The 13,574-nt window shown below is 46.7% G+C and overlaps 1 protein-coding gene across 1 annotated transcript in view; it reads left to right on the top strand.

The window, feature by feature from the left end:
* The window catches only part of RPS6KA1 (ribosomal protein S6 kinase, 90kDa, polypeptide 1), a 142,973-nt gene that overhangs the window by 122,110 nt on the left and 7,289 nt on the right, over positions 1-13,574 (top strand). Inside the window, exons 14-20 of the mRNA XM_015409435.1 lie at positions 479-581; positions 1,121-1,248; positions 7,947-8,072; positions 8,821-8,910; positions 9,553-9,711; positions 10,854-11,015; positions 13,445-13,521. Coding sequence (XP_015264921.1) covers positions 479-581; positions 1,121-1,248; positions 7,947-8,072; positions 8,821-8,910; positions 9,553-9,711; positions 10,854-11,015; positions 13,445-13,521 — 845 coding nt within the window. The remainder of the gene's footprint in view (positions 1-478; positions 582-1,120; positions 1,249-7,946; positions 8,073-8,820; positions 8,911-9,552; positions 9,712-10,853; positions 11,016-13,444; positions 13,522-13,574) is intronic.

Below are 13,574 nucleotides of genomic sequence, written 5' to 3'. Positions count from 1 at the left end.
TATAACTATCTGGCTTGTACCTCTTCACATTGGACTTGTGTGACTGAACAATCCTACCGCATGCAGAAAACTAGTGTGTTATGAGAGCAGCCTAGGCTAGACCTCTAATGCGTGACATGCTATTATTTTGTGTGCAGGGGAAGGGGTCATCTGTCTACATGGAGAAGCATTCAACCTTCATGGGAGTCTCTAGTTTGAAATGGTTCAGCCAAAGTTAGGATTGCTACCTCAGAGGGAACAAGACCGCTGAGACTCCTGGCATTCTTGGGCTGCATCCAGACATTGCTGGTTATTGTGCCACCATTGCACTATCACAATAACTTGCAAGTGGGTCACCTTGTCCACACTAGGAAAATCTACTTGCCAATAATTACTATAGCAAAGCAACAGTACAATAGCCACTGCTCTGTGGGCTCATCCTTTGCCTTTCTTCCTTGTTTAAAATGGATGCATCCGCTGTCCTTTCTTTTCTCTGCAGAAGCTCTATAGGCGAGAAATCAAACCACCTTTCAAGCCTGCTGTGGGCCAACCAGATGACACCTTTTATTTTGACAAAGAGTTTACTTCCCGCACACCTAAAGGTTGGTTTGCGTCTTTTTTGAGCCTCTGCAGATTGGCTTTGTAGTCACTTCAGTCATGTGAAACAAGCTGATCCCGAAAGTCTGGGCATTCAGTTTGTCAAAACCCAAAGTCAGCTCTCTTCTCAGTTACAAAAGAGTTAAGCACGACACTGGGTGGGGTGTATTTGTTCAAGGGAATGGAAATTGTGTCCATATCCTCTATTAAAACTCCCTGTGGTGGAAAAAAGCTCTGGCCTACCCTTTTCATGAAATTAATATGTCAGGAGTTCTAGATAGTGGGGGAGTATTTGATTGTTCAAGTGCCTAGCCTCCAGTTTGAAATGGAGCTGCCCAGTGAAAGCTATATCAAGTGAGGGACCCCAATTCTTTTGTTCCTGCTCAAACATCACCAGTCATCAAATGTCATCAGTCACAGGTAGACTCTAAGAGCAACAGGCCCTGTTGTCTGCTTTTTCTCTGTCTTAGAGAGCTACTTTTGGGAAGGGAACACCAAGCTGCTTGTTTTGGCCTGATGAGTGTTCTTTTGTTCCTTATTCCAGACTCCCCTGGGATCCCACCTAGCGCAGGGGCCCATCTGCTCTTCCGTGGGTTCAGTTTTGTGGCCGCTGGGTTGATGGAGGATGAGAAGGTCAGATCTTCACCTGTGCCTCTGCATTCTGTGGTGCAGGTAAGAAAGGGGTGCCTTTGAAAGGGTCACAAAAGCTGCAGTGTTGGCTCCAGAGCTGTGGCCGCCTCCTTCCTTTCACTGGGTTGGATCCTGACAATAATCTCTGCTAATAAAAGTGCCTCACATTAGCAGAATGTTGTGTCCCTTTCTCCGAGACTCACTGATCTTCCCAAAATGTTGCTCCTGGGAATCTCCCAGGAACAACATGGGGGCAGATCAGAAGTCTTCAGTGGAAGGGAGGAAGCGGTAGAAATCACCACCTTGCTTAGTGGAAACGATGATCAGGATCCAACCCCTTCTTTACAAATGTCCAAAGCAGGTAAGCAAAAAAAGAGTAATAAATTAGTAAGTCATCCATATAACCTTAAAAGTAAAATTTTATGTCTTGAGCCCATGCTCTGAGCCCATTTTGTCTATAGCTGTTAGGTACCCACCCACCCCCTCCCAATTAGAAGCTTTTGTTAGAAGCTTTTGTTGCTTAAAACCAGCTTCATAGATAGAAGCAAATTCTTCAGATGTGTGGGGATACAGAGGAGGTCCCCACCAACATTGTCAGATGTATAACGTGGGGCATAAAGTACATAAACTACCCAGTGAAGAGTCCAGTTGCATCAACTGAAACAGGCCAGCATTCACTGAAAATGTGTATCCCAACAAACATATTAGTCTTTCTTGGAACTCTTGTATACTACAAGAGAGGTGCTGGCAGTTGGTTTTCTGTGTCTTACAGTGATTGCTGGGATGGTCTACTTAATATCCTTCTGCCTCCTTGAAATGGAATTTCCTCCTGTGCATGGAAAACCAGGGTTTTCTTCTGTGTGTGTGAGATCTGTATGGGCCTAGTCATCTGGCATTAGTACTGACCTTGGTTATTCCTACTCCTGTGAACGTTATAGTTGAACTGAGGAGGGAGGGAGTCCAGAACTATAAAAATCTGGCAAGGAGGCCAGGAAAACTAAACCTTCTGAAACTGGAACATCCAGTAGACATTTTTGCATATCTGCCTGCGTTTTGTTGAAATCAGTACCTCAAATTCTGCAGGTGTCACATGAAGTTGCCTTCTACTGTCTGTGAAACTTGCTTGAGATTTGAACTTACCAGAGTGTTTTTGACAGCAAGGTTAGATGCAGATATGCAGGTCTGTCTATCTCTGTCCTTAAAAAAAACCACAACTAGTATAGCTACACAATGGCATGATCTTAAATGAGTGGATTTCCTATGGTGGCTTCTCCATTTAACATTTTCCAGTATATTAAAAGGGGGAATGTAGCAGACGCTTCTTGTTCATCTTTGGTCTTCTGTGTAGTCCCACATTGGGACTGCACACATGCAGGCCTGCTGACAGAGAGAAATGTCTAGCTTTCCAGGAGTAGGGGGGTGCCCCTCCCCCTTGGAGCATGTCCACTGCATTTCCTACTGAAACTACACACCAAGGGGGAGAGGCACCTTTTCCCCCTCAGTTCTTATTTTGCCACTGAGCTGAGAGGAACATTTCCAGCGTAGTTGGATTCTTCATTATTATCTTGTGTGGTTCCTGGGCTTTTCTTCAGGTTGGTTCACTCCACAATAGCCCAGACGTCTCTCCTTAAAAAGTGCCTTCAGTGTAGCATGAAAATGCCCCAGAGGGATGAGCACTCCCTCCGTGTAGTCTGCCCGGGAGAATCTCACAATGTCAGCTCTTGCCGGCTTTGCCAGCCGTTTACCCCCAAGGCTAGGGTAGATAGGGCCTTCCACCTAAAAGCTGCCCTTAGGGAACATGCACTATTGAGTTTGGATAAGCTGCCAGCAAAGTCATCTGCCTCGTGTGAACTTGCTTCAAGGATCAAGTCCATAGCTTCTGCACATTCAGTTCTGACCCCCAGATCCACATAAGCGTCAGTCCCAGTCTCCTGGTCACCCAGCGAAACGTGTCTGAACTCCCAGCAAAGAAGGCACACTCCAAGAGTTCCGACAAGGCTTGGATTTTGAGCCATGCCAGGCAGCCTGAAAAGACATCTGTGACCCTGACTCAGGATCCCCCAGAACCCATAGTCGGATCCCTTGGATTCCATAGTCTTGGAGGATATTCCATCCCAGGTTCTGCATATGTCATCACTGCATTTCCATGAGCCTGACGACTCAGGTTCCAATGGTGAACCTCCGTTGGAACCACCGGGCCCTGCAACAATGGACAAACCATGTCCGACTCCACAGCCATTGGGTCTAGTGCAGCAGAACCAGCACTTGATGCCCAACCAGCTGTTCCCACCTCAGCCTTTATGCCCCTTTGGCTTTTCCATTCCAGCAGGCCCATTGCCAGCATACTCACCGACAGCACTGGCGCAACCCCTCATGCTTCAGACCAAGCTGTTTCTCAGATGCGATCTTCACCTCTGTTCCAAGCTCCAGTTCTGTCCTTCCACTCAGGAGACCCGTTGGTGGTTCAGGAATGCTTCCCTGACTCTGACCAAGAGGAGGGCTCCTGTTCCAACCCAAGTTTAGAACTAGCCACTGATCCCTCTCCAGATGAAGCTGTTGGGGATACAACTTCCATTTCCCCTAAAGAGGACCTATACCTGTTCTCTGAGCAGCCGCTGCCCCATGACATGTTGTATAGTGGTTAGTGTTCCAGACAAGGATTTGGGAGACCCAAGTTTGAATCTGAGTTGGGAAATACCTGGAGATTTTGGGGGTGGAGCCTGAGTGATGGGTGTTGCCTTCTGACACACTTCCGGTGATGTCAGGGGGTGTGGCATATGCAAATAAGTTAATGGGTTATGCTAATGAGCTCCTGCCCCTCTTTTTCTACGAAATGACCCCTGCTTACATCGATTTGCTTCCTGAGGAACTGCCTTCAGTGGTCAAAGTCCTACATGCTGAGGTGACATATCTTTCAAAGCAGCAGATAAATGCAGACAGGCATGCAGAGGACTGCTTAGCACATTCTATGGCATTTGGAGTCACTGTTTGTCATTTTGCCTGGCTCTGCTCCACTGCCTTGCCCCCGGACACCCAGGCTAAGGTCTCTCGGGGACGCTTTCCAGATTCCCTGGGCAGATGGTCTTTTCTATTCTATTTCTCCTGCTCCCCCTATTTGGGAAGGTACTAGGTGGGGTTTGGGCACAAGTGACTCATTGCATTCAGATCGCCCCTTTCTGGCCCCAACAGTTTTGTTTTGCAGACCTGCTACTCCTGTCCATGGGATGTTGCACTCCCCTAGAGCCTGTTCTGGAGCTCCTCCATCAGGGCCCCCTTCGTTATCGAGAAGCTGCCAAGCTTCGGCTGACAGCATGGCTCCTGAACCCTCCCAGTTAGTTTTCTCCCCTGGGGCTCTAGAGGTGCTTTTACACTCTAGGAAGCTCTCTACTCAGCAGTCCCTACACATGGAAATAGGAGCACTTTGCTACATGAGTTAAGGATAGGTGTCAGAGGCCTTCTTCCTGCCCCTCGCCCCCAGTTCTCGAATACCTTTTGTCCCTTAAGGGGTCAGGACTAACTCATTCATTGAAGGTGCATTTGGCCACAATATCAGCTTTCCGTGATTTTGCAGATGGCTCTTCTGTTTTTTCAGACCACACCTCTAGACAATTCCTCAAGGGCCTATCCAGCCTGTGTCCCCGAAGGCCTCACGTGGTTGCTTAAAGGTCCTTGGCACAGTCAGGACTAACGTTGTCCCTCTTTGAACCAGTTCACAGCTGTTTTCTCTCCCTGCTCTCCCTCAAGGTTTGTTTTTTGGTTGCGATCACTTCTGCTAGGACGGTTGGAAAACTGGCTGCCCTTAGGGATGATCCACTGTTTGTTCAGTTTTCCCAGATAAAATTGTTCTCTGATCTAATTTTGAGTTCTTACCCAAGGTTATCACTGCTTTTCACATCACACAATCTGTCTCATTGCCTTTATTTTTTTTCCCAACCCTTCTTCCCAAGCAGAAAAAGCACTGCACAGGTTAGATACTAAAAGAGCTTTACTATTTTGCTTACACCACACAAGGTCTTTTGCCCTGGGATGAGATATGCTGCATCTGCACAGACATTGTCCCGGTGGATTGTTCAGACTATTAGACTGTATTGACTATCAGGCTCGGAGTATCAGGTACCAGAAGTCAGGCAAGGCAGAGTCGTTCAGTCCAAAGGTCAGGGTTCCAGAAGTCAGGAAAGGCAGAGTTGGTGGTTGAGCTTCTATTGTACGCATTGCGTCCACACCTAACAGCCCCCCTTGGCTGCTTTTATAGCCACACACTTAAGGATCATGCTTGCAGCCAGCTGCTCTGGAATAATCCTGCTGCAACTACTCATCTTCATTATCAGCAAGCGGCTGGTGTCAGACCAGGAGGCGTGTACTTTGCTGTCTCTCCTATAGCTCGTTTCTTAGCCTCTGTCTGCCATGCTCTGAGGGTGTGGGTGATACTGAAGAGCTGAAAACGGCCAACTGAGGCCAATTCTGCATCTAGCATTCACTCCACGTTGGGACAGAAATTCCCCTCTACATTGCATACCACTTTCATTTTCATTGATTGTCGGATTTTATGGCAGTGTCCAAACTGCCTGCCACTTTCACTTCATTTGATCTCTTGGTTTTATGGTACCGTCTGCATAGATTCATGGCTGTTTTATAGCTATTCAGGGGTGACTTTGAAGTCAGTATGGCGCTGGCCCGGGGTATTTGAATGTGGTTTTGAGCCACATCTTTTTCAGTTCCAGTGTGGGTTTGGTAAAACAACAGAGCGAATGTTAGATGTAGAATGGGCCTGAGTTTCACCTGCTGAATCAGGGCTGGAGGGTGTAATGGCTCTGCACCAGTTGTTGGCTGTGAATCTTGACAAGCCTGCAGCTCATCTTCCTGCTTGCCGGCTTGTGCGAACTCAGAGCTGGCTGTACAGGGCTCCTCTTCTCCTGAGGAGTCCTTTTCTCCTGAGGAGTCCTCGCTATTACTGAGCCCTGGCTGACTCATGACAGACTGTGCTATGAGCATGGAGGTGTCACTTGTCCTTTATCTCTTCGAGCACATTCCACCAGGACGCAGGCCTCTTCAGCAGTGCTTTATGAGGGTCCTGTTGCAAGAGGTCTGCAAGGCTGCTCCGTGGTCATCTACAGATACATTCATTCAGCGCTATACTGTTGACACGATTCCCACAGGGATGTTGCTGTTGGGAAAACGGTTCTGCACTCACTGTTCAACTGAGAGCTCTGTACCCACCTGCAGGTGAGTGGCTTGGTACTCTTCCCGATGTGGGACTGCACAGAAGACTGAAGATGAAAATAGGGTTACACTTACCTGTAACTATTGTTCATCGAGTTGTCTTCTGTGCAGGCACACATTTCCTTCCTCCTGCCCTGCTGTGAGCACTCTCTACTAGGTGCACTGTATGCCCTCAGAAGGGCTCAACAGTGTGGGAATTACTGAGGGGAAAATGACGCTTCTCTTTTTTGGCGCGTTGTTTCAGGAGGAAACGCAGTAAGCACATGCCGAAGGGGAGGGGCTCCCTCTCTACTCTTGGAAAGCTAGAAATCTCTCTCCGTTTGCAGACCTGTGCATGCGCAGTCTCAATGTGGGACTACACAGAGGACAACTATGATGGACCCCTGCTTCTCTGTGAGGCTGATTTTCCCACTAAAATACTGTTTCCCACTCTGACTGAGCAGCCTCTTAGTAGCATATTTGAATTATAGAATTATAACTTTCTGTATGTCCCACCCTGTGACAGAGAAGTTATTTGGCTTTTGCCCAGGCCAGAGATTTATTGTAACGCAGCAGGAAGGTTGATTTTATTGAACAGGCTCAGCTGAGTTAGAAATAGGTCAGGGGATGAGAAGTTGAGGTAAATTTGGTTGTTTATACAAATTAGAATATTTTGAACAGGCAACAGAGTATAATTGAAGCTTATATTCTTAGAGACTCAGTTCTTAACTGTGAGAGGTTTGTTTGTCTTGGAGATTTCTTTCAGCAACAATGTGTCTATAAACATTTCATAAAACTATCTTAGTTTCCTGGAAAATTAGTACTTTCTTCCTGTATTTAAATACTTTCCTTGTGGGATTATAACTTTCCCTTTTTTACTCTTGAGGAATCTAAGACCGTTTCCCTTTTCACACAAACCAGGGGTCTCTTCTGAGTTGAACCCTCTGAATAACTGGGTAAGAAAGATCCTCCTCTTTCTAGGAGTGATAATTCTTTTTCTCTTTGGCTAGACTGGCAGTTTTCAACCTCCTGTTCAGTCTCTTCTGTCGAACCTAAACCCCAGTTCTGGAGACTGTGAATAAACAAAAGTCAGCGGGGCTGGCACTTAGACTTTTAGTTCTGATTTCTGAAGTTTTCCTCAAATGCAAGGGTACACGGTAAGGATTGGGAGTTGTGCCCCTTCACTTTCCAAGTGAACTTGTCTGTTTTCCTCAGACCGACACACACACTATTCCTGACTGGCAACTGCCAAGCCAAAGTCCAAACCATGACTAACAATCTCTGACAAGACTGACTAGACTTTTTAAAAATTCTCCTCAGGTGGCATTGACCAATCAGAGAGAAGGGGGTGCATGCAGGCAGCAGCCTGTCAATCAAACTGCACTTTACAGTGAGGCATTAACTCCTAATCTCTCAGCTCTCTGAATTTGATGCGTTAAGCATCCTGCTTTTGGAGGTCAGTTCATCACAACTCAACAAACAACAGCTACCGCTAAGTGCAATCCTGTTTTCTTTTCTCTTTGCATTGTCCTGACTTATAGCAACTGCATGGCAAGAACCTCCAGTTCAGCGATGGTTATGCGGTGAAGGAAGCAATTGGTGTGGGTTCTTACTCCGTGTGCAAACGCTGCGTTCACAAGGCAACGAACACAGAATATGCTGTGAAGGTCAGTGGCCTTTTCTTTTATTGCATCCATGAATCGTGACTCCTTCTTGAAACAACTCATGATTTCAAAATAGCATCCGCTAGGGTGGGGAAACATTAGCATTCAGTGCTTAGGACTTGGTGTTAATGTGGCTGAGATCTTCCTTGGAGTCCCAACAGCAATGCCAACATTCCTCTTGACCCAATGCAGTACGGAAGCTGGAGTACCAGTTCAGGTATCCTCAGGTCAAATCTATTCCATCATTGGGTGGATTTGGGCAAGCTGCTTTCTCTCTGCCACATTTTCCATCTGCTGTATGGGGATAATACTGGCCTACCTTGCAGGCAGTGTTCCCTCTAAACTGAGTTAGTGTGAGCTAGCTCACAGTTTTTTAGCCTCTGGCTCACACAGTTTTGTCTTAGCTCAGGAAGGGTGGCTCCAGAGCAAACTAATCTATGCAGTAGCCAAATCGCTCGCTCACAGCTTCGATGCCAGTAGCTCACAAAACAGAATTTTTGCTCACAAGACTCCACAGCTTAGAGGGAGCATTGCTTGCATGAGTATTTGAAACTGAGTGTATGAAAAGTGTTTTAAACTCTCCAGTGCTATATAAATATGCCACCCCTCCCCACCCATGGATGTTCAGTGCATCTGAGCTAGTAAGCTATGACTCAGATGCTGATGCAGGAATGAATTTTGTTAATCTCTTAAATGTCACTGGACTCATCTTTTTAAACTTTCTTTACAGTAAGCAATATTTTACTTGCAGGTCATTGACAAGAGTAAGCGAGACCCTTCTGAAGAGATTGAGATACTCCTACGGTATGGACAGCACCCAAACATCATCACTTTGAAGGATGTGAGTGTAGTCGTTCAAAGGATTAATAGGTTCCCCGATGCATGTACTGGTGATGGGTGGGCCATTCTGGAAACATAGGGCCTGGCTGCTGATGGAGTAGTACTACACCCACAGTTCATTGGATAACAATGTGTAGATCTGTTGAAGAGTGACTCCTTCTCTTCTTCGTATTACCAAAGGCAGATCAGATTCCCTGCTACTGATTCCCTGCATAGTTACGGCCTTGAAAGATTCAGAGGCACATGTAGTCACATACAGTCGTACTCTGATTTTGCACTCTTGATGCAGCTCTGAACGTCTCCTTGTCTGGAAGCAGCTGTGAAGCTGTCCTTGCATTGGGGCAGTGCAGGAGGTGGAGGGGCAGGCAGTAGTCACCCTAGAATGATGCAGCCCTCCACCCCTTGCCCTGTACCTTGATCCTGCTGAGTAGCAGTGGAGAAAGCTGCAAAAGTCTTGTTAATTTCAAGGGCTGCACAAGTGGGTCACGGTGCCTGTCTGTGTAGCAATTCTGTCAGCGCACAGAACAACCATTTGCTGTGTAGCAGGATGTATGCAAGAGCAGGGAATGCCAGTATATACAAACTGCTTGTAAGTAATTTTGGGATAAGGAGTTTCTTTAAAAGTCTGCATCCCCTTTGGCAGGTGTACGATGACGGCAAGCATGTCTACCTGGTAACCGAGCTCATGAGAGGAGGGGAACTGCTGGACAGGATCCTCAAGCAGAAGTGTTTCTCAGAAAGGGAGGCCAGCTCTGTCCTGCACACAATTTGCAAGACAGTGGAGTATCTGCACTCCCAAGGGGTGAGTACTGGGTATGAAGAAACATGCCAGACCTGCAGGCTCTCCTTTTCTTTCCACTTACAGAGGTGAGGCTGAGGGGTCAGGCAGAGACCCGGTAATGAATTTTGGCAGTAACTTCCACTGGCAGGGTGTTTTTTGCTGATTCCCTCCCCCCCTTGCAGTCCTTCAATTTGCCACTCATGCTGTCCTTAAGGGTCCTGTTCCCCAAGAGCAGCCGTGGTGGTGGTGTGGTGGTGGGAGCTGCGGCAGAAGGGGAAAGACAGGGAAATTGTTGTTGGGATCTAACCCAAATGGTTGGGAAGTCACACTTCTGTGCTTGATACAGACGTCCAGTGGTCCTGTGTGACACCTCTTTCCAGTAAAAGCTGTCCAGTCCCGATACCTCAGTCCTTCTTGGCTTTTATGATGCTACCACACTAATTACCTGGGATGAGAAACATATTGGCCAGCTACATTTGGAACCTCCACTATCCAGTCGTGTGGCGCTGGAGGACGAAAACACTGTTATGGAAATGTTGCTTGCTAAAATATGGGGAAAGCCTCTGAAAAGCTGGCCAAGCCACTTGGAAGATGCCTTCTGAGTGTTATACGTCGATAGCTTCTATTCCTAAAGCATGCAGAAGAGATCCTTGCTCCAGAAGCAATCAAAGGGCTTGTGAAATGTGTCCTCTGCTTTGCCGTGGAAGGATATACTTACCAAAATGTGTAGCCCATTTTAATCACTTTTCATGCTGCCATGCACAGCTTTCTGGATACTACCAGTCCTTAACACAACAAGCTCAGATATGTTAATGAACCAAACAATTTCTACTACCAAACCTTCCCAGTAACGGAGCATCTAAATAACCAATAAATGAATGGGTGACATAGTTGGAGATTCCGAGAATAGGCCTGCACATCTCATTACCCAGCAAAGCTAACTGCAGCTTACTCAGGTTTCACTTAATATGCCTCTTGGCATTGCCGGGTTCCTTGGGACCTAGTAGTTGGCAATATGTGGCTGGTACACTGCATTCATTTCGGTGAGGAGCAAGCCTGCCATAGGATAATGATCTCCTACTCTACCACAAAGGTAACTCGATGTTTGACATAAGGTGAAAGGTAGGTGTGATGATCCATGATTTCACCTGTGGCCTTCACAGGTAGTCCACAGAGACTTGAAGCCTAGCAACATCCTCTACGTAGATGAGTCCAGCAACCCAGAATGTATCCGCATTTGTGACTTCGGCTTTGCCAAGCAGCTGAGGGCAGACAATGGACTTCTTATGACTCCTTGCTACACAGCCAACTTTGTAGCTCCAGAGGTAGGTGGCTGTTGAGCCAAGCAAAGTAATTTGTGTACACACTGCAGTATTTCCATAAAGTGTGCTTTTGTCTGTTTAAGGGTGTGGATTTAGACAAGTGCATTTTCAGCAGAGCTTTTCATTGTGGCTGCTTCAGCAATACAAGACAAGATTGGAAGTCAGTCTTACCTTGCTTCTCCCCAGGTCACTGGCTTTGGCTGGCTTCTTTAAACTGTTCATACAACAACGATGAATCTCTCCTGAATGCTAAAGCAATGATTCCCAATCCCTGTACTGGGCATACTGATGCGCCAGGAGAGATGGGTGAAATGTACCTTGGAAAGCTTAAGATGTACACAAATGAAACCTAATGTGACCTTCTGGCCGCTGCAGCGGGACTGGCGCAACCCGCGCTGGACCCTCAACGCATCCCAGAGGGCGAGGCTCCCTGGGAGAGAGGTTCCGGGGGCACGGAGGGGCGCGGCAATCAGCGGCTGGACCAGGGAGTAGGCAGGCAGGCAGGAGTCATTGAAGGGATCTCCCCCCTCCCTTCTCAGAGACCGGGGCCAGAAGGACGGGAACGGGCCCGTGTGAGGGGAGGAGACGGGGCTTACCGGGAGGAGAGGCTGCAGAGACGCTGCCGATGGCGGCGACAGGTTCCCCGGGCTTCCCGGAAACGGCCACTCCCCTGGGCTTGCCAACTCAGGGCAAGATCACGCAGGACATGCAGGAGGGCGGGACTGAGTGGATGACACCCAATAGGGTCGATAGGACAGGTGAGGGACAGGGGAAGAGCCCAATCAGGGACTGGGAAAGGAACGGGGAAGGATTACTTCAAGGCTAGAGGGGGATAAAAGGAGAGAAGCCAAGGGAACTGGGGAGGATTTCGGAGGCGACTGGCTCTGTCGGTGAGAGAGAACCAGATGCGGCTGTCGACCCCGAGGAGCGGATGGCGGAGAGTGATGTAACTCCCCCACCTCTCCATATCTGAGGTTCTTGCTTCTCTCCACGACCGTCGGCAACTGCGGCACACGCCCCTCCAAAGCTAGGGGACACCCCCAGGCGTGACAGTGACCCAACATATTTCAGCCTAACTGGCCGCCTTCGGTGGTCAAGCAATAGGTAGTACACAGGCTCAATATTGCAATAATAATCATATGTAGGACCAAAAAAGAGTTTTATAGTTATAATCAATGACGTAAGGCATAGGAGTATTATGGAGGCCTCATATGATATTGCCTTGTGTCATAATCAGGTGCATATAACTTGGGTAATGTTTCAAATATATGCCTTCCTATTTTGGTCCAGAAGATACAGTCTCGAAAGCAATTCAGAGCCAATGCATCGTAATGGTTAGGCCAAAACGTGTTGGGTCACATTAGGTTTCATCTGTGTACATTGTACAATTTTATTTGAAGCTATAGTTGGGCCCATAACTGTTTTTAAATTATCGTGTAATAAATACATGTATTTTTGATAATTTTGCACTATTTATATGTTTATGCTTCACATTTATTGTTTTTAGGAATTGGCCCTCAGATTTGTATTTATTTAACCTTCCTGGTTCTTAATTCAATTATATGGGTTAAGTTTTTTGTTCCACTCCTTTCTCTTCTTTCTGTAGAAGAGCTAGATGTCAGTCCAGTAAGCTTTCAAGTCCATGTAAGCTTTCAAGAGTCAAAGGTCCCTTCATCAGATGCCATTGCATCCAACAAATTAGTTTTGACTGTCAAAAGCTTATACATCAAAAATCTTGCTGGTCTCTATGGTGCTATTGGACTGAAGTCTAGCTGTTCCCTAAGATGACATTACTGGGGACACAGTGCTCAGCTTCACTGAAATTAGGTGGGGTGCGTAGGTGAGAGGGGAAAGAGCATGACTTTTCATGAGCCAGAGTACACATCGTCAGATGCATGTGCACCTGTAGCAGAAATACTTAGTTACAATATCTCTGCTATGGATGTCCACTTCAGACGTCTGTGAAATGAACTCTGTCAAAAAGTTTATGCTGGAATAAATTTTTGTGAGTCCTTGAGTGACTTATGTCTTGGTACAATTGCAAAAAAAGCATATGGAATAAAACGCATGTAATCGCTTTTATTAGGAGCAACCAAATTGGCAAAAAACATTGTGCAGTTTTTTTTAGCTCACCAGTATTCTTCATTAAGCTAGATGTTACAAAAATGTTTAAAGTTAGAGGGGTAGGAAAGAGGTTGTTTTTTTTCAGGCCATGGTGTTACAACCTGATCTTGCAAATATCCTCGGAGAGACATACACACAAAAAGCTTAATTCTGTTGCTTCTGTGTTTCAAGAGCCATGGTAGCAAGGAAGCCTACTCACTAAACCTCTTCCTCAGCTGGATGAAATCTTATCCTGCTCTTTGTGGTGATGGTACTGATGTACCTCTCCCCCACTCCACACACAAACCTTTTTTCTTTCTTTAATGTAGGTTTTGAAACGTCAGGGTTATGATGAGGCCTGTGATATCTGGAGCTTAGGAATCCTCCTCTACACAATGTTGGCAGGGTAAGAACCGCGTCCTTTGTTGACACATAAAGCCATTGTTAACGGCCTGTTAA

This window comes from Gekko japonicus, unplaced genomic scaffold, assembly GCF_001447785.1.
Source record: "Gekko japonicus isolate JY-2015 unplaced genomic scaffold, Gekko_japonicus_V1.1 scaffold800, whole genome shotgun sequence".
Classification (NCBI taxonomy): domain Eukaryota; kingdom Metazoa; phylum Chordata; class Lepidosauria; order Squamata; family Gekkonidae; genus Gekko; species Gekko japonicus.
Note: the sequence above shows the minus strand (reverse complement) of the source record. Positions and strands in the feature narration are given on the sequence as shown.